Here is a 21,479-nt window from a genome sequence, read left to right on the forward strand (position 1 = left end):
ATCACTAGGTCAGGAGTATGTTAGGACCGACTGAACTCCCTGATGTTTTTGTTTCTCGGTCTTACTTCAACTGTTATGTAGATGTAGGCACTGAATCACACTAGTGACAATGTAATGATTCTGAGTCTGAAGCAATTGTTGCTATGAGCATGACTTGGGCATTGGTAGCGATGCCATGTCCCAGTTGTCCTTGCCTTTGTATCTCACATGTGTCAGCTTCAATAACTTCAGTGGTGTACGTGCTAATTTATTGTACAACTACATCCAATACCTAGATCTGTTCAGCAGACTGAATGTATACTTGGGATGAAAAAGATAATGATAAAATCATAGTAACTGATTTTACCTGTATGTATGTGGTGATCCTATGAGTTCTCTCTTCAGATTCATTCCAAATCTCCATAGTAGTGAAGCGAGAACCTCATTTTGCCTGTCCTCAGAAGTGAAAATGTGTATGGTGAAACATATTTTCCTTTCTTAGACCACTGTCTTGACAGATGTTCTTTGTCAGAAATTTGAATTTTGTTAAGAAAACAGTTGAAATAACTTAGTCCTGATGTGATATCAGTCTTTTTTTATTAAGTTGATTTATTTAAAGAGCCTGTAAGGTTCTGGTAAATATCTATCTGGCTTTCACACTGTAGAAATTCTTACGAAATAAGCCAGAAAACCTTCCATTTTCTGTTTCATTTGAATAATGAGCGAAAGAGATGCTTCAGTAATCTGACTAGTTTATATATTGATCTGTGACTGTAAAGACAAATTAAAGTCCTTGATACTGGGAAATTTTGATTTTCTAACTTGTTTATGAAAAATGAGTTAATACTAAGGTCTACATCAGTGTAACGCCTATTGAAGTTGAGAATGAACTGAATAAATGAATATTTAGCACACTTATTGTTGTATTGATTACTAGTCACAAATTTTTGGATATGAAGCCTTTAGAAAAGACTAGAAATTTCTGTTCCTATTTGAGATGAGCTCTGGAGTCAAGGAACAAGATTTTCCTTAAGGAAGTGTTCCGTCAAATGGAGAGAAAGGTGTTGCAAGGCATATTGTTTTGAATCTACAAACAATAAAGATGGATTAATTTACCATAGTAGCAGTCCATGACATAAAGATACAAATTGTACTGGTGAATACATTAAAATCCTGGGCAGTATTGAAAACTATATAAATATTTTAAACCAGTAGAAGTAAAATTAAATATTGAAAATAAAACTTTATAGGGCATATTTTATTCTTGAACATCTTTGTTGTTCTCTCACTGACTTTTTTATTTTTTTTTTTTATAAAGTCTGCCACTGGTGTGTATCTGACAGCTTTACCGACCCCTGGTGGTATTCAGATTGCTGGGAAGACTCCAAATGATGGCGCCTATGAACAGCATGTTTCTCACATGCAAAAAAAAATAAATGATACAATAGCAAAAAACAAGGAACTTTATGAGATTAACCCTCCTGTAAGTAAAATTTGTACAACTCTCAAAAAGGAGAATTCTATGTCAAATGCAGTTCATGCTAAACTAGTATGGTTACTGATCCATAACTGAAGAGGTTTGATTTGAGTGCATGGTTATTTATCAATATGAAAATCGCTGAACTCTCTCTGAGGCAATCAGAGCAGAGATTTATATAATCACCGTATTCCAGATATGTAAATCTCTCTGTTCTGAATGTCTGAGAATGTCTTTAAAATTCCACATTCATTTGACCAAGTCAGATACAGCTTTTTAGGGATTAGGGACTTCTTAGAGCAGTAGCCAGTTGGAGTGTAGCTGTGGAAGGCTAGAAAACATCTTTCACTCTAGTAGTCTGCATGTACTCCTTGTTAACTTGGTAATAACATATCCGTTGACTTAGAGCGTTTAGCTCCTGCTGTAGTTGTAGCCTCATAACCAGAAAGCACACTCAAGCTATCATTTAAATATATTTGTAGAGTAGCTAAACATTAATATGGTATACCATGGTTCTATAGCTAAGAGTCCACTCTAGCCTCAAATATGCATAGCCTTCTAGGCTTCACAAGCTAGCTCCACTGCAGACCATAGAGAGAGAGAGGTTAGTCTGTGCAGAGACCTCCTGAAATCCTCTATTCTTACATGCTAGGAGTTGAAGAGCAGTGAAGGGGAATTAAAATAGTATAAATATAATTCCCATCTCTGTCGCTATGCAGTTCCGTAGCTGCCTGGATATTCCTACAGTCCTTCTGCTGGATTAGCTCTTCTTTAGTCCTAAAATAGGGAAGGGACAAGTCCTGGAAGACTTAAAAAATATGCATATGAAGAAAAAAAATCCTTTAATTTTATATGGAAACTGGAAGCATCTGTCGTACTCTTTTTCCACTTTGATCCTTCCATTTACATCATTGAAGAACAATACTGTGGGAGACTTCTGCCCCACGCAGGTATTTTTTCGTAATATGACCCGTAGGCTGACCAGTAGCTGTCCCTCTTTCTTAGAATGGTAGGAACTCACTGGTCCCAATACAGAAGTAGATTCCAGAAAGGGAAGTATGGGAACTCCTTGAGATTTTTGGACTGTAAAAGGGCTTAACATGTCTTGTTTCTATGGCTAGCGGTCAGCTAGAGAGGATCTCATCCTGCCCAAGAACCAAGCTGGGACTCTGGCAAGAGTAGCATTCTTGTGCACATGAATCAGCACTAGGTAGCCACTCCCAAGAAGGAAAATTAATCTTTTTTTTGAAGTTGCTTTCTGCTGAATAGGGCCCCTAAGCCTGTATCAACAATTCCAATATAAATCCTATTTTTCTGTGATTTGCAGCTACCACAAAAAAATTATTCTAGGTTGAAATGCTCCATGCAAAGTTCTCTGTCTACCTCTATCTGAAGATTTTTTAATGTATCCCATTCTCCTTAGTAACTGAGGCTGTTTATGCTACAAGCGCTACAATGGTGCCACTGCAGCATAGGCACTTCCTACATCTACAGAAGAGATAGTTAATCCACCACTTTGAAAGACAGTAGCTAGGTCGACAGAAAAGTTCTTCTGTCAGCCTTGCGGCATCTACACTGGTGACTAGGTCGTCTTAAGTACTGTGCTCAGGGTATTAAATTTTTCAGCGTAGACCAGATCCGAGTGGCCTCTAGGTTAATTAGACTGGCACAGTGAGGTCTCTAATAGGTATCATGGAGTCTTCAGCTCTTTGATTACAGGAAGCCCTCTGCATTACACAGTCTACATATTTTTTTTCAATAGACCAGAATCACTACACCTTCCCCGGTAAACTCAGATGGTCTTCAAAAGATCCTTAGTAGTTTTTTTGTTCTTAACTTTTTTCTTATAAGAACAGAAATAAGTAAATATGGACCATCTCATATAATCCTCAATGTATCCAAAAACTGTTGAGGTGGAATGGATGCAATTACTTTCAGATCTGGTTAACATTACTCATCACTTATAGGGATAGCGTTGATACGTTTTATTCCTCTCTCTCTTTGATGCAGAATATGCAACATCTCAGTTCTTAAACCTGAGGGGAAACTGACTGGGACAAAATTAAAATAAAAGATGTACATTGTGAACAGGTTTTTTGTCTTAAACAGCGGTCCGTCTCTCATTGTTACTAATAGATCTGACATATTTCTTAGTCACTGCATTATCTATGTGTATAATGAAAAATGAATTTATTTCACTGTTTGTCATTACAAAGGGACATTGTATAAAAACAGAATTTTTGTATATACAACTCTCTTTAAGTTACCACAATTGGCTGCTGTGGAGCTAATTCTTACTCCTTTCCAGAAGCAGTAATCCTGTCTGTGGTATAAGTAGCACAGATGACTGAAATGAGGGAAATAAATCCTGTATGCACATATCCCTAGTAGTGATAAAGAAAATTCTAAAATAAGAGGGCAGGATGGAATTAAAAACAGAAAATATGATTTATATTGTCTGCAATATTACTTCTAAGTAGAATGATGTTCAGAATGTTCTGGGTCTTAAAACTATATGATGGCAAGGTGTTAAAATTTCAAAATAGTTTTAAGACATGGAGTACATATATGAATTTTATTGTAATACTGTTTTCAGGAGATACCAGAGGAAATCATAGGGTCTCCCTTTCCAGAACCAAGACAGCGTTCCAGGCTGCTAAGATCTCAGTCAGAAAGTTCTGATGAAGTTATGGAACTAGACCTTTCACATGGGAAAAAGGATGCTTTTGTCTTGGAGGTAATATCCGTGTCTGTGATGCTCCTGCTCCTGCCTTTCATCTTGAAAAATATGTGGGAAATAGATAAAGGACCTCTTAATTATTTCCAAAGTGTCCTGAGTTGTAGAGGAGCTCATTAATTTTTGTATCAATAGAAACTCTTAATTGAAATTTGAAGCACACCTCTGTTCCTCTGTCCTATTGTTCTTGAGCACATCTACTCTCTGCATATGAACCACATCCTAAAAGAGATCCTCCTCTTGGTCATCTTTGTCAAGCAGTACCTAGAGGCTAGTAAAAAGCAAATGGGCTATTCTTTTTCAGCTACATAAAAGACAGGCCATCATCACTGATAGGAGCCTTAAATATTTGGTATGCTAGCACCTCAGCATTCAGTGTTGTATCCTGAATATTACATTATTTTTGTGATTATTAATACAATTTATTTATTCTTTGAGGCTCCTATTATATTGTCTTTTTATGTGTCTGAGAAGCTAGAATTCTTTGTGTCTGAAATTTTATTAGACTAAATGGCCTTCAGAAAACAGAAGAACCTGGAGTGCTCTGTCAGGTGAAGAGTTGCATGTTATAACTTAATATTTGAAGTGTACTTGTTTATTCTAAAGTTAAATTGCTTTTTAATGAGCATATATTTAAATGAATTAAATACTTTGAAGTACAGTGAGAAGTGTAAAAATAAATTATTTTGTTTCCCTAAAAGTGCTAAATCAAAAATTCTTGAATTTTAAACTTAAAAGTGGTGGTCAAATGATAATTATACTAAAACTTGAAGAAATGGAATATTGTTTTTTATTTTTTAAAAATCTTGATTAGTTGTTTTGTGTTTTGTTCAGTTTGTCTCTTTTTTGATCCAGCTTGTCTTTTTCAGAAGTAAATATGAAATTTAAAAACTTTGGCATGGTTTTTCAAAACCGGGTATCTAAGTTTGGGCTAAGCCCTTTAACTGATTTTCAGAAGTGCTAAGTACCCAACAATTCCCAAATTAGTCATTTATTTAGACATCTAAATTCGACTTTTGTATCTAGTAACAACCTTGTTGTAGTATTTTTGTCTTACTGACACTACCAATGTGTGGTGTTTGTTTCAGATTGATGATACAGATGCAATGGAAGATGTACATTCTTTACTGACGGATGTTCCACCACCTCCAGGTAGAGTAAGCAAAATTCTCATGCTATATGGTTAAAATTAATAGTTGTATCAACTTCTGGCAGTAGTTTTCACAACATGCTGGATAATAGAGAATTGTTTTATTTCATTCAAGGTCAGAATTGGAAAAAAAATTCCTTGAAATGCAATATTGTGGGTCAGAACTCACAGAGGACAAATGCTTTGTCTCTCTTGAGAATGTGCTGATTGTAACCTGAGGCAAAAAGATTGCTTTCCAATACACTGTTGTGTGCTGATCATCTTTTTGTATCGTAACTTGAAATTCAACATAGTAGTCATTTCCTTGTAGAGTGAAAAGTTTCAAAATTCTTGTGTCTTTTGCACTAGTAATTCAGTATCTGTAGATTGTTATATTCTGGATGGCTGAAATGTAGGTAGAGGGTTCACTGAAAGCAGAAGTATTGAGTCAATATATTGCTGCAGTGACTTTAGCCATATAATATGAGCTGTCCGTTAGATACTGTGTTTTATTCCAGGAATGTTGTTTAAACTAAACAGTATTACTTGTTAGATCTCACGTGTTGTCAAACAACAACTTTTATATTTTTTCTTCCAATGTGGCAGCATTCATTTCCATGCTGCTCTCCATATGAAAATCTACCTCTGCCTTCCACTGGATCTTTCCAAACTGTTTATATCTGTTGAGGAGAGAGAGTTCAAGAAGATATGAGTTTCTTAATTATTTCATCCACAACATCAAATTTTTCATCCAAATCCACTGTGCTTATTTTGTCTAGAAAGCAATAGTGTAATAAATAATAGCAAACTGTGTGTGTGGGGGGGGGGGGGTACTAATTTCTTCTATACTTGCTAAAATCCTTGTGAATCTGTAAACATCAGAGTTTAGCACTGAACAAGAGTATTAGATTTTCAAAATTCAGTAGGTGCTACAAAATGAATTATTGACAGTGTAGCAGAATTGATTCCTCCTACCGTTAAAGGTGATCCATGGCACCCTCCTCTATGCCAATCAAGTGAGAGCTTATAACCCAGAACTGCCGCCTTCCGTGTTGTGTCCATATTGCTAGCAAGGATGGAGTGTCCTCTCCAAATGATGTTGCTGCAATAGCCTGGGCAGTTGATGTGGAGGGGCTGCTTTGCCATGTGTCAGCATCCCCCTCTTGACTTCACTGGTTTGGACCAAAGGAAGGACTGGAGTCAATACATTTGGAACCAGCTATGCTGCAGGAGTTGCCAGTGCAGAGATCTTCCATCTGCCTGCCTTTCAGGGCTCCACTCTAAGATTGGTTGTCAGCCACAGCTGAAGGGCCCAATCTGTCCTGTGTGGATGTCATTGGCAAAAACGCTGAGTTTGCTTATCCGCCTTTTGATGGCATTTCCTCCATCAAGGGTTCGACTACCCTCCTCAGGTACTTATCAACCCAAAGCCATTGGTGCTTCTTGAGGTTTCTGGGTTAATTAACTGCCACCCAACACTTGGTGTTGACCAGTACAGGTTGTGCTGCTGATGGTCACAGCGGTAGCAGGTTTTCAGTTCTGACCTGATAGAGCTAGATGTGGAGCCCACTGTAGAAGAGCTAAGCAAGGCCATTGATTTCCTATCAAGTGGCAAGGCTCCTGGAAAAGATGGCATCCCAGCGGAAATCCTCAAGTGCTGGAAAGACAGCCTATTACCATATCTTCATCAGGTGCTACTTAGGTGCTGGAAAGAGGGTGAGATACCACAAGAGATGCATAACGCAAACATCATCACTTTATATAAAAATTAAGGCGAAAAGGGTGACTGCAGCAACTACAGGGGTATCTCACTACTAAGTGTAGCAGGAAAAGCTTTTGCAGAAGTCATCTTAGTGTGCCTACAACAGCCGTCGAATCACTTCTACTCTGAATCACGGTGTGGATTTAGGGCTGAAAGATCAACTTTAGACATGATATTTTCTCTCTGTCAACTCCAAGAACAGTGCAGAGCAAAACCGGCCATTGTACATCCCCTTTGTGGACCTAACCAAAGTATTCAACGCAGTCAGCAGAGCAGGTCTATTTGCTATACTAGAAAAGATGGGGTGCCCACCAAACTTGCTAAGTCTTATACGTTGATTCCACGACAACATGAGAGCAACTGTCCAGTTTCATGGGTCAACTTCAAACTGTTTTGAGATGAAAAGCAGAATGAAGCAAGGATGTGTTCTTGCCGCTACACTCTTTGTAAACTACTTCTCGGTACTCTTGAACTGTGTGTTTAAGGACTGAAAGATGGAGTGAAACTCTTTCAACCAGTCCTGACTTAAGTCAACGACCAAAGTAAAAAAGGTGCTAATCAGGGAATTTCTATTTGCTGCTGCTGATGCCCTCATAGCCCACAATGAAGATCTACTACAAGAGCTCATGGACTGCCTTTCAAGTACCTGTCAGGCATTTGCTCTCACCATCAGCAACAAGAAAACATTTGTATTTAGGCAGGGGGGTCCACAAGATCATTCAATTACCTTAAATGCAAGCCAGCTAGAAGTAGTCCAAAGGTTCAGCTATATAGGTTCTACAATGACCACCAACCTCTCACTGGATGAAGAACTAAATGTTTGCATTGGAAAGGCTGCCATCACCTTTAGCAGGCTAAAAGAGCATGGAGCAACTCAAAACTTACTATCAAGACCAAAATGCTAGCGTACCAAGCTTGCATCCTCAGCACTCTCATGTATGGTGAAAAAACAGGATAACTTATGCTCATCAGGAGAAAAGGTTAATTGGTTTCCACCTATGCTGTTTACGCCTCATGCTCAACACCAAATGGCAATATAAAGTCACCAACACAGAGTTTCTTCGAAGGGCAAAATTACCAAGTGTCACAGCCTTGCTCATGCAAAGGCGACTGCACTGGCTGGGCCATCTGAGTAGGTTTGAAGATGAACACATACCCAGTGACATTCTATACAGAGAGCTATCAGAGGGAACAAGAATAACAGGACACCCAAAGCTTTGCTATAAAGACGCATGCAAGTGAGATATGAAGGAATTTGGAATTGATTCTGGGAAATCTTGGCAAGTGATAGTAACAAGTGGTGCCGTCTCCATCAGGGTATCAAAGTCCATGACAGGAGCTGGCTCCTACAGCTTGAAGAGAAAAGAGCCCATAGGAAGCAAGCCGCTCCCAACCAAGATACATACACTTGCAATAACTGCTAAAGATCATGCAAATCTTGGATTGGACTATTCAGTCGTAGGAGACATTGCAAACCATCTACATCAGTGGTCACCAACTGGTAGATTGCAATTGACTGATCAATCCTGGAGCCTCTGCATTTCGACTACAATCTCCATCTGCTAAAAGTCTGGTGGGGCTAAAGCAGAGGCTCCCTGCCTGCCCTGGCCATGTGCCGCTCCCGGAAGTGGCCAGCACGCCCCTGAGGGCAGAGGATGGGGATAGGAACAGGGATCTCTGCTCGCTGCTACTGCCTGCAAGCACTACCCCATCAGCTCCCGTTGGCCGGGAACGGGGAACTGTGACCAATGGGATCTGCAGAGTTGGTGCTTGCAGGCAGGAGCAGCGTGCAGAGCCACGTGCCCCTCCCACAGGGGCATGTTGGCCGCTTCCGGGAGCAGTGTGGGGCCAGGGCAGGCAGGAAGCCTGCCTTAGCCCCACTGCACCACTGCCCGAGGTAAATGCCACCCGGTGGAACCCCACATCCCAGCCTTGAGGCCCCTCTCAGAGCCAACACCCATACTCCCTCTTGCAACCCAGCCTCAGCCCTGAGCTCCCTCCCAGAGCCAGCACCCCATACCTCCTCCTGAACCCCAACACTCCACCCCTGCCTGGAGCCCCCTCCTGCATCCAAACTCCCTCCCAGAGCCTGTACTCTTCACCCCAACCCCAGGCTCAGCCTGGAGCCCCCTCCACACCCCTTGGCCCCAGCCCAGAGCCTAGCCCCCTGCCCCAGCTCAGTGAAAGTGAATGAGGGTGGGAGAGAGCAAGCAACAGAGGGTGGAGGGGATGGAGTGGGCGTGGCTTCAGGGAAGGGATGAGAGAGATCCTGGGTTGCACTTCAGTTAAAAAAATGATCTTGTGTGTAAAAAGATTGGAGACCACTGATCTACATCACAGTTTGCAATTCTCTCACATACGAAAGGATGCCAACAACAGCAGAATTGATGCTAGAACTTCATATGAGATGTTAGTGGTCTATGTTTATTATTTAGCAACATTGTTGTTGTTGTTTTAATAATGTATATATTGCATAATGTGCTACCTGCTACAAGATTGTGATAGTTTCTTCTTTGGAAAAAATCATTCCTACTTTTTTATTCTCACTTATAAACCATCTGTTTGTTCGTTTGTTTTTCTGGTTTCAATGTCTCTTTTCCAAGAACTTGTATTTTCCTTATATTGTTTGAAACAGCACTTATTTGTTTTTCAAAATTCAGATTGGTTTTCTTTTTTCTTCTTTGTTATACCAATCTCCATTAGTTCAAATTTTCTTTCTTCATGTGTAATAACGATATAATTGATACAGAAATATATATTTAAAATAGAATTCTTTAAGACCAATTTCCTTACTATAGGATCCAGGAACCAAGAGTACATTGCTCCTCATGGAACTTCAGTACTCAAGGCCCCACCTACATTAAAAACTTAATTTTAATAGCAAACAGCTAGTTACAACATACTCACCTTTTAGCTTTCAAGAATAGCCTTGTAGAAAATAATGGCAATTATTCTTCATAAATATGAAATGTCATCTTCATCTTGTTACACATAAACTTCTTTTATCATGCCTTCCAGCTTGCTTACATTCATGATATCCATAGTATCCACTCATGTATGAACTTTGACATGCAGTTGCAGGACTTGTTCTAAATTTCTTTTCAGTATAGCTTTCATGAAATACAGAGTTTTATTTGAAAGCCACAATTTTTTTTATTAAATATACCATATTGTGATCATATTTATATAACAGTCAAACAATGGCAACATTTATGAAAAAGAATCCTGGTGTGGAAAAAAAATCAAGCATTTCCAGAACTATTCATTTGTTATAATTGAGGATTCTGTGTATATTATGCAAGGTGATAAACAGATTATCCCAGTGATTATTACATTTCACAAAACAGATTTTGAATCTCCTAAATAATTAGGGCTGTTGATTAATCGCAGTTAACTCACGCAGTTAACTAAAAAAAAATTAATCGTGCTTAATTGCAGTTTTAATCACGCTCTTAAACAACAGAATACCAATTGAAATTTATTAAATATTTTTGGATGTTTTTCTATATTTTTTAAATATAGTGATTTCAATTACAACACAGAATACAAAGTGTACAGTGCTTACTTTATTTTTTATTACAAGTATTTGCACTCTAAAAAACAAATGGTGAAAAGAAAACTTTATAACACTTTATCCTGACTTGCCGTGCAATATCCCTTTAGGGTTACTCTTCTGGGTCTGACTGTCTTGCTTTGTGAGGCGTTTTTTGTCAAATGAAAAAAGATTAATATACACATTATAGTAATGAGGCTTTATACTTTTAAGAATATTTATTTATTAATGCTTCACATTTTTGCTGCTATATTGGTTTTTGCAGAAAATATATTTAATCTTTGTTCTATATTATGAAATACCTTATGTTTAGAATGCTGGTATATTCCTGTAGTGCTGCTGTATGTTTGTTTTTAAATTTGTGCATAGCAACATTTGAAAAAAGTACTGTGGAAAGTTAATTTAACTTTTGCCAAACTGTGCACTACTTCGTGCACAGCACATTATATAATTCTGTGACTATTTTCTTTAACAGGTTTTTACAGTTGTAACACAGAAATTATGCCTGGCATAAATAACTGGACTTCTGATATACAGGTAAAGTGGCTTTTAAAAACAAAAAGACCCTTTAAAACCAAACTTGTATACAAGTATGCTGTTGACATTGCAATAGATTTTAGAGTAGTTGTACTCTGAAAAATAAATTAAAAATGATACCCCCTTAATTCAACGTATTCATTCCTTTTGTTTAAACTGATATAACTGAGTTGTGACAAAAATATGTGTTTATTGCTTTATACTCCCATTGCATTGCAGAATCAGTTCAGCCAAGAAAGTGTGAGCTAAGTTGTGCATAGTCAACAGAATAGTTTTTAGAAGATCCACGTAGTTATACCTGGGCAATTCCTTTCAAGGTAAAGGGGTTGCATGGGTGTAATTATGGGTATGATTTGCCCCCCAGAACCTGGTTTGCTGTTGAGTGACATGGTAAGAACCTGGCCTGGCTTTCAAAGTCCCAGATGAGGTTTAATACCTAAACTTTTGTTTGTTTGTTTGTTTTAAAGTTGTATTTTTTTTGAGAGACACACTTTCTGTCTCTCTCACATGCTCTCACAAAATATTAATGCTAGATTATCTCTCTCTCTCTCTCTCTGTCCACATATATACACACACACTCTTATATGTGAGGCAAATAAAAAAATACAGCATTCCCTTTTTTCCACAGCACTACTTTGTCACTAATTATTTTATATATTGATATACAGTTCTTTGTATAGTTTTCTTTTGTTTGTAAAATTTCATAAAGGACAAGTACATTCCTCCAGTATCTGATCATAGGCTGTCATTTTTGTTTCTTCTTCGTCCTCTTTCTTTCTCATTCATCGTGACCTCTAATGCTAATTAATGTCTTTAATCAATTGCTTTGTTCCCAGTGTTGCAACATATAGATTTAAAATTGAAGAAGATAAAGATGTAAACTTTTATGTTTCTGTTTTAGATGTTCACCTCAGTAAGAGTATCCAGGTTAAGCAACATTAACCTGACAAATCAAACACTTAACAAGAACTTTAATGATCTCTGTGAGAATCTGCTTAAGGTAAGAATTCTAGTTTCCAGATGTATGTATTTATTTAAATAGCGGTAACATGGAATGTAGGTTACATTGCAAACAACACTTCGTATTTTCTTTAGACTTGCCTTTCAAAATTATAGACTTGTTTTAGGTTGCATCTATAGTTAGTTCCTGAGTAGCTCTACAAATATTTAAAATGCTAGATATGATGTTAATAGCTCCTGAGACACATCAAATGAGAATAAAATCTTTGACTTAGCATGTTATAAAAATAACAATATTAAGCTTTTGCACAGAGCAGACAACAAACCATAAACCTTTAAACCTCAAATGAAATCACTAATTGAGTCTCAAATAAGAGAAAAATAATAGGATAATTATTTTTACTGCAAAAAAGAAATCCAGACTTTCCAGAATAAACCGATACAGAATTAACATTTTTTTAGAATAACACAAATAATGTATTGTATTAAACAGAGTCTATATTTCAAGCTGCGATCTATGATTCCCTGCTGCCTTTGTCACGTAAATTTTACAGTGGCTCTTCCAGAGGATGAAGTAATTCAGGTAACTAATTTTGTTAATTTGTTATTAATGCCACTTTGTTTTCTGATTACATTAGATCTTGCAAAATAAACTAGATTACATTGAGTTACTAGTGTGCTGGAGGAGCTTAAAGGAAGAACTATGTGCCACAAAATGTGTTGTTCATTCAACTGTTCATACTCTCCCTCTGATTATTCATAGATTCTAGGCTGGAAGGGACCTCGAGAGGTCATCAAGTCCACTCCCCTGCCCTCATGGCAGGACCGAATACTGTCCAGACCATCCCTGATAGACATTTATCTAACCTACTCTTCAATATTTCCAGAGATGGAGATTCCACAACCTCCTTAGGCAGTTTTGTTCCAGTGTTTAACCACCCTGACAGTTACAAACTTTTTCCTAATGTCCACCTTAAACCTCCCTTGCTGCAGTTTAAGCCCATTGCTTCTTGTTCTATCCTTAGAGGCTAAGATGAACAAGTTTCTCCCTCCTCCTTATGACACCCTTTTAGATACCTGAAAACTGCTATCATGTCCCCTCTCTGTCTTCTCTTTTCCAAACTAAACAAACCCAATTCTTTCAGCCTTCCTTCATAGGTCATGTTCTCTAGACCTTTAATCATCCTTGTTGCTCTTCACTGGACCCTCTCCAATTTCTCCACATCTTTCTTGAAATGCGGTGCCCAGAACTGGACACAATACTCCAGCTGAGGCCTAACCAGTGCAGAGTAGAGCAGTAGAATGATTTCTCCTGTCTTGCTCACAACACACCTGTTAATGCATCCCAGAATCATGTTTGCTTTTTTTGCAATAGCATCACACTGTTGACTCATATTTAGCCTGTGGTCTAGTATAACCCCTAGATCCTTTCTGCCGTACTTCTTCGTAGACAGTCTCTTCCCATTCTGTGTATGTGAAACTGATTGTTCCTTCCTAAGTGGAGCACTTTGCATTTGTCTTTATTAACTTCATCCTGTTTACCTCAGACCATTTCTCCAATTTGTCCAGATCATTTTGAATTATGACCCTATCCTCCAAAGCAGTTGCAATCCCTCCCAGTTTGGTATCATCTGCAAACTTAATAAGTGTACTTTCTGTGCCAATATCTAAGTCATTGATGAAGATATGAAGAGAGCCGGGCCCAAAACAGACCCCTGTGGAACCCCACTTGTTATACCTTTCCAGCAGGATTGGGAACCATTAATAACTACTCTTTGAGTATGGTTATCCAGCCAGTTATGCACCCACCTTATAGTAGCCCCATCTAAGTTGTATTTGCCTAGTTTATTGATAAGACTATCATGCGAGATCATATCAAATGTCTTACTATATGAAACAGATGCCTTATTTATATGAAACAGCAGGTTGTGCTTACGGAATGCCATCTTTCCAATGAAATATGGAATAGAAGGTCCTGACTACTTGCCTTTAAAGGCGCTCTATGGCACATACAATACAAATATGGCTGCTTAATCTATCATCCTTTACAAATTCTAAATTTGGTAACTTTGTTTTGGCTACCTAATTTTTTCTTGCAGTTTCAAGAGGATGCTGTGTATTTCTTCACTTTTAATACATCATGTGTTTTGTTGGCGTAAGCTACTAAGCAGCTCCTCTGTTTTCAATGAGAGTGACTTCATTTCTGTGGGCAGGGAAAAAATTCCTTTATATTCCTTACCTACCTCACAAAGTACAATGAGACTTAACTCATATTTATAAGATGCTTTGCAATCCTCTGATGAAAGGCAAAGAATTGATGAAAATACAAAGTCCTAATTATATTTTGGTTTTGTTGACACAATTTTTTTTTTTTAAACTTGGCTCAGACATGTTAGGTGGATCTTTGGACAACAGATCCTAGCCAATATCAGCTCTTAGACCATCCCTCCATGGAAGGTTGTTTCATATAGTATCTGCTGTGTTTCTTCATTCTAGCATTGACTCCCATTTTGTTGGCTTCTAATTGCTGTGATTAAGGGTCTTAAACATTGCCATTAGTGGGTTATGGCATTTCATAGGTATCTCTGCTCACAAGACAGCACCTTGAATATAGTTAATAAAAATGTAAGTGCTGCTAAAAAATAAACAACTTATTTCTACTTCCAATAATGTGCATGATGTAAATTTTCCCCATAGCAGAATGTTAATTTTGGCAAAGCTTTTGGAAGATTGTACAAGAGAGATTTTATACTAACAATACGTACTGTATCTTTTGATTGCAGGTCACAGTCACAGCGGTTGCAATAACATTTGACAAAAATCAGGCTTTACAAACCAGTAAAGTCCCTGTAGAAAAAACATTGCAAAGGGGTAAGCATTTTGAGGGAGGTGAAATTATCAATTCTTGATAATCATTTATATAGGAAAGATGTTTACTGTGTAGTGGATGATATCATTTTTAGTTTATCAATTCAACCACACACTTCTTCACTGGAGAACTCTCTCTAGTCAACAGACCTGCAACTATATGAAAGAAATTTTTAGCCTTATTCCATGCTCCAGTTTTGTAAACAAACTTTTTAATGGATTCTAAAGAATGAGTGGTCTACTCATGCATTTTTCTGCTGCCATTGTGCTTTGGAAAAAAGGACGTGTTTATCATGGAATTCTTGTGCTTATTCTTATAAACTGCAAAATCTTTTTACAAGATTTTAGGAAATTCATTATTCACAATGGTTAGAAAACTAGGCTAACTGACTTCTTTGGAACTCTGTGATGTGTAAAAACATTCTGAAGGGAGTATAGAAGATTTATGCAATTTATGTATGACCTTGCTTAAGGAGCATGCATGCTAAAGTGAAGAAAAATGCATGTTGTAAAGAAATTTAGGTCGACTTTATTTAAAATATTAATGATGGAGGTTGATAATGGGCTACAGAGCAATGGACCTCAAGTGTACTGGTTTAAATCTAGATCAGTTCAATAGTAACTGAAAATAGATCAGTTCAATAGCCTATGTGAATTAAACTGATAATTTCAGTATGGTTCCTGGCACTGAAGTGTTAAGTTCAGGTCACAATTGATATCCTCTCTGCAAAAATGGACTGAGCTTGGAGGTTTGAATTCTTTTCTCACCTCTAGAAATGGCCCTTTGAAGCTATGTTTGAAAGCATTCAAATCATTAACTGGCGGGTTGAGGGGGCTTTCTTCTGCCTCTGTGTTATTAATCTTGTGTGGATAGTGAATGTAAGTGTCCAGGCCTATCCAGCTTCTTTCACTAGCACTAAATAGATCAGAGGTAGGCAACCTATGGCAGGTGTGCCAAAGGCGGAACACGAGCTGATTTTCAGTGGCACTCACACTGCCCGGGTCCTGGCCACTGGTCTGGGAGGCTCTGCATTTTAATTTAATTTTAAATGAAGCTTCTTAAGCATTTTAAAAAACCTTATTTACATTACATGCAACAATAGTTTAGTTATATGTTATAGACTTAACAGAAAGAGAAAATTTTAACATTTTTAGAAGGTATTACTGGCACGCGAAACCTTCAATTAGAGTGAATAAATGAAGACTCAGCACACCACTTCTGAAAGGTTGCCAACCCCTGAAATAGATAGAAGAACGAGGTATCAATAGGGATTTTTAATTAGATAAAATATAAGAGAAAACTACTATTGGATACAATTAACTCAGTTAAGGCAGACCTAAAGCACTTGGGTTGCTTTTCCTAAAATATTCCTATTTAAGTCAAGGAATTGAGTGGAATTCAGATTCTGTCCAAGTAGTTTTGCAGCTGTATTTATTAGCAAACATCTAATTGCTTATCTGCATTCAAAGTCCATCACTATGTATTTATGTTGAATAAATGTGTTCTAGTCAGTCCTTACTAAATTAAATCTGTAGTGCTTATTTATATTTTCAAGATTTGAGGTTTCCGGTTAAATATCTGTTTAATGTATGTGTATTTCTTCTTTGTTGAAGCCTCTACAGACAATGAAGAGCAGCTACAATTTCCACTGGAACTTTGCTCTGATCCTCTTGTTTCTCAGCCATTCTCACCAGCTAAAGGTTGGTTAAATGAAAAGAAAAAAATAATCCTATATGGTGTTCCACTCACTTGCTCCCTCATTGCTGGTGGAGTGTATTCTCTTGAAAGCAGCTATGTACCATGCTTTGACATTCTGTGCTACCTCAGATGTAATGAAATGCTCTGCCCTTCAGTCAGATTTCTCAAGCATTAGATAAGAAGGATTGGTTAGCACACTTCTCTCCCCTTTCTTTGTCCTCTCACTTGTTACTTAATAAGAATTTTCCACCTACTGCTCCATTTACTGTATTTAAATCATCATAAGTGGAACCTTTGTCCCTGTGCAGCATTTAGTTTATTGGACTTCTGTCGCCCTGTCCCGTGCTGCCTTGTTTCTTCAAGTTGCACATGTAAAATGACTGCCCACAATACCAGATTCAGAAATTCAAATAACGTTAATAAAATGCATCTCTCAGTTTATTCGTGGCAAAGAATGTTTTATCCTGTGAACTTTGACTGTTGGGCTGAGAAAAACGGCTTATGATTTTCCTTGAACAATTTTTTAAATAAAGGATGTTCATTACTTAAGAGGGAGCAAGTGAAAGGAAACTTAAGTTTCCCTGACAAATGGCTATTATATTGCTTGTTTAGTGGTTCTTTCCATTGTTAAACAGCTATTGCATTCTACTCCAAAGCTGGCTGCATTTCAATAATGGATGAAGTGTCTCTTGTATAAGTGTGTTAAAGGCCAGATTGGCAGCTCCTATAAATCAGTTCCATTTACTTCAGCACGTATAGTAGCTGAGACTGTGGCCCAAATTGTTTTGGAATGAAATAAGTTTAGTAAACGAAGGAGATCATTGTTTATTATGAACATTTCTTTTTGAATGATGAGAGAGCTCCCTCTTCTACCTGTTGTATAACATCACATATGCTATAAAAGAAGAGGTTTCACCATTGTTCTGCACACTCCGGCAGATCAAAGCAAGTTCGATATAACGCGGTTTCACCTATAACGCAGTAAGATTTGTTTAGCTCTTGAGGACAGCGTTACATCAAGGTAGAGGTGTATATATAGAGAGAGAATGGTGCCCTTTCAAATATATAGTTTATTTAATCCAAAGTTAGAACATGTTTCTGCAGATTAGCCTCTGCCTCAGCATTCTAGCTGGGGGTAGGGAAGCAGAGGGTGATGGAGGAAGGGGCAGAGTTACCCTTAGTCCATCAACCCAATTTAAGTCCATCTGCATCCTCCATCCAGGCTCTTGCAAATGGGGCCCTTTTGACCCAGGGCCTCTTGTTATCAGCTGAGGAAGAGTTCTCCATCTGGGTTCAGTGTACCCAGAGAGTTTAAACCTCAGCAACCCTTTTCTGGAACAGCATATAATTCCTCTGTGATCTGGAGTTCTTACTGTTACTTGTTGAGGTCATCCCACTGGGACCGGGTTTTGCAAGGGCTTGGCATTCACAGGTCTTCCCTTTGAGATCCTGTTCCTGCAAGTAGCACTCTTACTTTTTTTCCTTCCCTGGTGAGCTCCATCACCCTGGGAAGCCCTTTGCTTAGGAGCATTTCTCTGAGCTCTGACTTCCTTTCTGAGCCATCATAACTCTTTATAAGGCCACCATGTTCTTTAACTAGTTAATTGCCACTCAGCTAGTTAAACAATTATCTTTCCCCGGGTAGATCTGGGTTTGCTCATTCTCCTTAATGGATTCCGCAGTTAAGATGGATACTTGACCACCTCTGTCCCTTAAGGACCAGCCCACGTGATAGATAAGCACTGGAACAGGTTATCTGGAGAAGTTGAAGAATTCCTGTCATTAGACGTTTTTAAGAACAGACTTGATATATTTAATCCTGTCTCAGTGTAGGGGATGGACTAAATGACCTCTTGAGGTCCCTTTCTCCCTTATGTTTCTGTGATTCTGTGGAAGGTCTGGTATACATATACAAATTCTGTGCAAAACAGAGATGCTTCCCTTTATTTTAAACTCCACATGGATATTTCAAAGTTATCTTCGTTTGTTTTACTAAGGCATTGAGTATTATTTAGCCTTCCAAGTATTCTGGTGTCCATGGTTGAGTGCCCTAGATCTCTCATGCCTTTGAGAGTCAATGCTCTAACAGTTCAGCTAGTTATACAGGAAGAACAGTTGAAAACCCCGGCATAACCATGTCCACCTCTGGTTTTTTTCCCTTCAACCCTCTCTCCCCAACTGTAATCACAGTGAAGGGAGAGGTGAAACCTTCGTCATTTGTGTGGCAGCAGGAGACCATTCTCCAAAGATTACATTCATTGTTTTGGTAACTGGCTCTCTTAATTCTCCATTAAATTAAGCGTGATGACATCCCTGATGTGACACTTTCTTGGTTTCCATTATTTTATTGCACAAACTAGCCTTCTTTCAATATGGATTTCAGTGTTAACTCACTGTAGTATTAGTGAGTCTTCAGTATCTTTTCACTCTAGTAATACTAGAACACTTATTTGCATACTAGCCACTGCCCAGTAGAGGGTAGTCTGTTCGTGTGTAAGTAAATCACCGGTGTCAGTGCTCTTCACATTTTGTTATATTGTACAGTACACTCTTCTGGAATCTTCTTTAACTAGACAGTTATTTAATCTCTTTTGACTGTTTACCTATAGGCATCAGGGTATCAAAGTAATTATATAACTATCTCAAAAGTAAATTAGCTACTCTGATGATGATCCCCCATATTTTACTTACTGTTCTGGGAGATTATCATTAGCTTTAGTATACTGGCACAGAATCTTTTGGTATATTAAGCACTAATGAAAAAAGAGTGCTTTTATCATCCCTGCAGCAGAAGTCTGCAACGACTCATATTCACATAATAGCCTGCAGACTTTTATATATTATCTCATTTTAAAGCTTTCCTAATACAATTTATGGCTTCAGTATGTTGTTGTTACTACTGTTACTGCCACCACCACAGTACATTAAAGGGACACACAGTCATCTTGATCTAATGTTGGTAAAGTAAAACCTAATATTAGTATAACTGAAAAGTTAATGCAAAGAACATGTTTCTCTCTTTTTCACTTTTAAATTGTTCATTTGGTGGCATTTTTTGTATATCTGATTTCATTGTTTTGTTGGTCAGTTGTTTGTCCTATCTCTCATACTAGCTTGATGGCAGTACTCTCATGCAACTCTGTGGCAGGGAGCACATGCTCTTTCCTAGGCCTTTCAAGAGGATGTTTACTTGTAACAGCAGCAGAGTTTGGGTCCAGAAGACTGAGTGGAGGCCTTTTCCCAGAGACCCATCACATGTTCTGGGGTTCATAGCGGTCTGTGAACAGTGGGAGCCCCTTTCAGTCCCTGGAACCCTGACAGAGTTTGGGCACTTTGTTCTTCCTCTCCTATAATCCTGAATGTGTCTGGTAGCAATGGGAGCATGGAAGTGGGGCAGTTGAGCCTCTATCTTCCCTGCACCAGGTTAGGGAGCAACAGCAGCCAGGGAAGGGGTTGTGAAGCCCTCTTCTCTACTCAGATCTCTAGAGAGTAAAGGAAGAAGTGGTCCTTGACTTATTAGGTCTCCAGTATAGGTCCTGGAGTAGTTTAGAAGTTGAGAGGTCATACTTCGATGCTGCTGCTGAAGATGCTGGCCAACAGACAGGTATGTGAATGGAGGGGCAAGAGGGGGCTCTTGGTCGCACCCACTCTCCCTTGCTGTGAAGACTCTTCAGAACATCAGCAGGGAAATAGGAGCATCTTAATACAACTTTAAAAATACATTTAAAATACATATGTTCTAGTATTTAAAGGGTAATAATTCAGAAATGTGAATTTCTTAAAATTAGAGAATTTGTTTAAAATGTCAAGTTGAGTGCCCTATTAAGATGCAGCAGATGTTTTAAAACCAGCACAATTTATATAAGTAAATATTAGTATGAATTTGAGTTACTTTACTGTTATTGTTCTTATACTTGAAAGAGAGAAAAGAAGCTATGATCAGTGTAAATAAAAAAAAATCCACAGACCTAGTAGTCCCAGAAATTGTATTATTTATAATTTGATTTATTTAAGATAGTACAGAAAGTCAATCTGTAGTTTGGTTCTGATAAGACTATCCTACATTATGAAAATTACCCGTTGCTGACAATGGGTGTCAGTAACGAGTGCAGCTCAATCAAAGTTGGAGCACAGTGTAACTGCAAGTGTAGGCAAAGTCAGATTGTGTACAAGTCTTTTTCAAAAAGAAACATGATGTGTCCAGGTCTAGACTTGTAATTAAACTCTGTTTCAGTACCAGTTAAGCTGCACCACTGCTAACAACTCTAGCAAGCAGTGAGTATTGTGGCTCCATGTGATACTGTGCTAGCTATTTCATGTAGCCATTCCGAGTAGCCAGAGACCAGTGATAACCCATTTAGCTATGATCAGATTTTAAAAGTGCTATCTGTTATAACTGTGACTGTTTTTTAACAGACTGGAAATGCAGGTTTCATAGGAGAGACCTGGATGACTTTTGTAAAACTGTGGCGAGACTGTCAGATGAAAGTACAATAGTTTAGTTGTTCGATAACTACACCTTGATCGTGCAAGGACAATATAGGTGGACTTGAGCTCTCCAACATGCTGCCAGAGTCTGCCCACATGGTTTTCCTTGCAAGATCTGGGCCTTAGCCTCTGCAGCATTTACTGTTTGGTGAAAGGCCCTGGTATAAGTAATCTTAATAGTAGCCATGTTACCAGCCCTCTCGATTTAATCATGAAACTCGTGGTAGTTGATGGTTTTACTTAAAGCCCAGTTCCTGGAATCCTGTGAGTACATGAGTATCTCTGCTTTT

General features: G+C 38.2%; 1 protein-coding gene across 2 annotated transcripts in view; it reads left to right on the top strand.

The window, feature by feature from the left end:
* C2CD5 (C2 calcium dependent domain containing 5) overlaps positions 1–21,479 on the top strand; it is a 109,210-nt gene that overhangs the window by 71,162 nt on the left and 16,569 nt on the right. For both annotated transcript variants that reach the window (XM_050968788.1, XM_050968779.1), the window contains 8 exons: positions 1,298–1,462; positions 4,053–4,193; positions 5,282–5,345; positions 11,113–11,174; positions 12,076–12,174; positions 12,628–12,717; positions 14,918–15,005; positions 16,617–16,703. In XM_050968788.1, the coding sequence (XP_050824745.1) occupies positions 1,298–1,462; positions 4,053–4,193; positions 5,282–5,345; positions 11,113–11,174; positions 12,076–12,174; positions 12,628–12,717; positions 14,918–15,005; positions 16,617–16,703 (796 nt within the window). The remainder of the gene's footprint in view (positions 1–1,297; positions 1,463–4,052; positions 4,194–5,281; positions 5,346–11,112; positions 11,175–12,075; positions 12,175–12,627; positions 12,718–14,917; positions 15,006–16,616; positions 16,704–21,479) is intronic.

Source organism: Gopherus flavomarginatus, chromosome 1, assembly GCF_025201925.1.
Source record: "Gopherus flavomarginatus isolate rGopFla2 chromosome 1, rGopFla2.mat.asm, whole genome shotgun sequence".
Lineage (NCBI taxonomy): Eukaryota > Metazoa > Chordata > Testudines > Testudinidae > Gopherus > Gopherus flavomarginatus.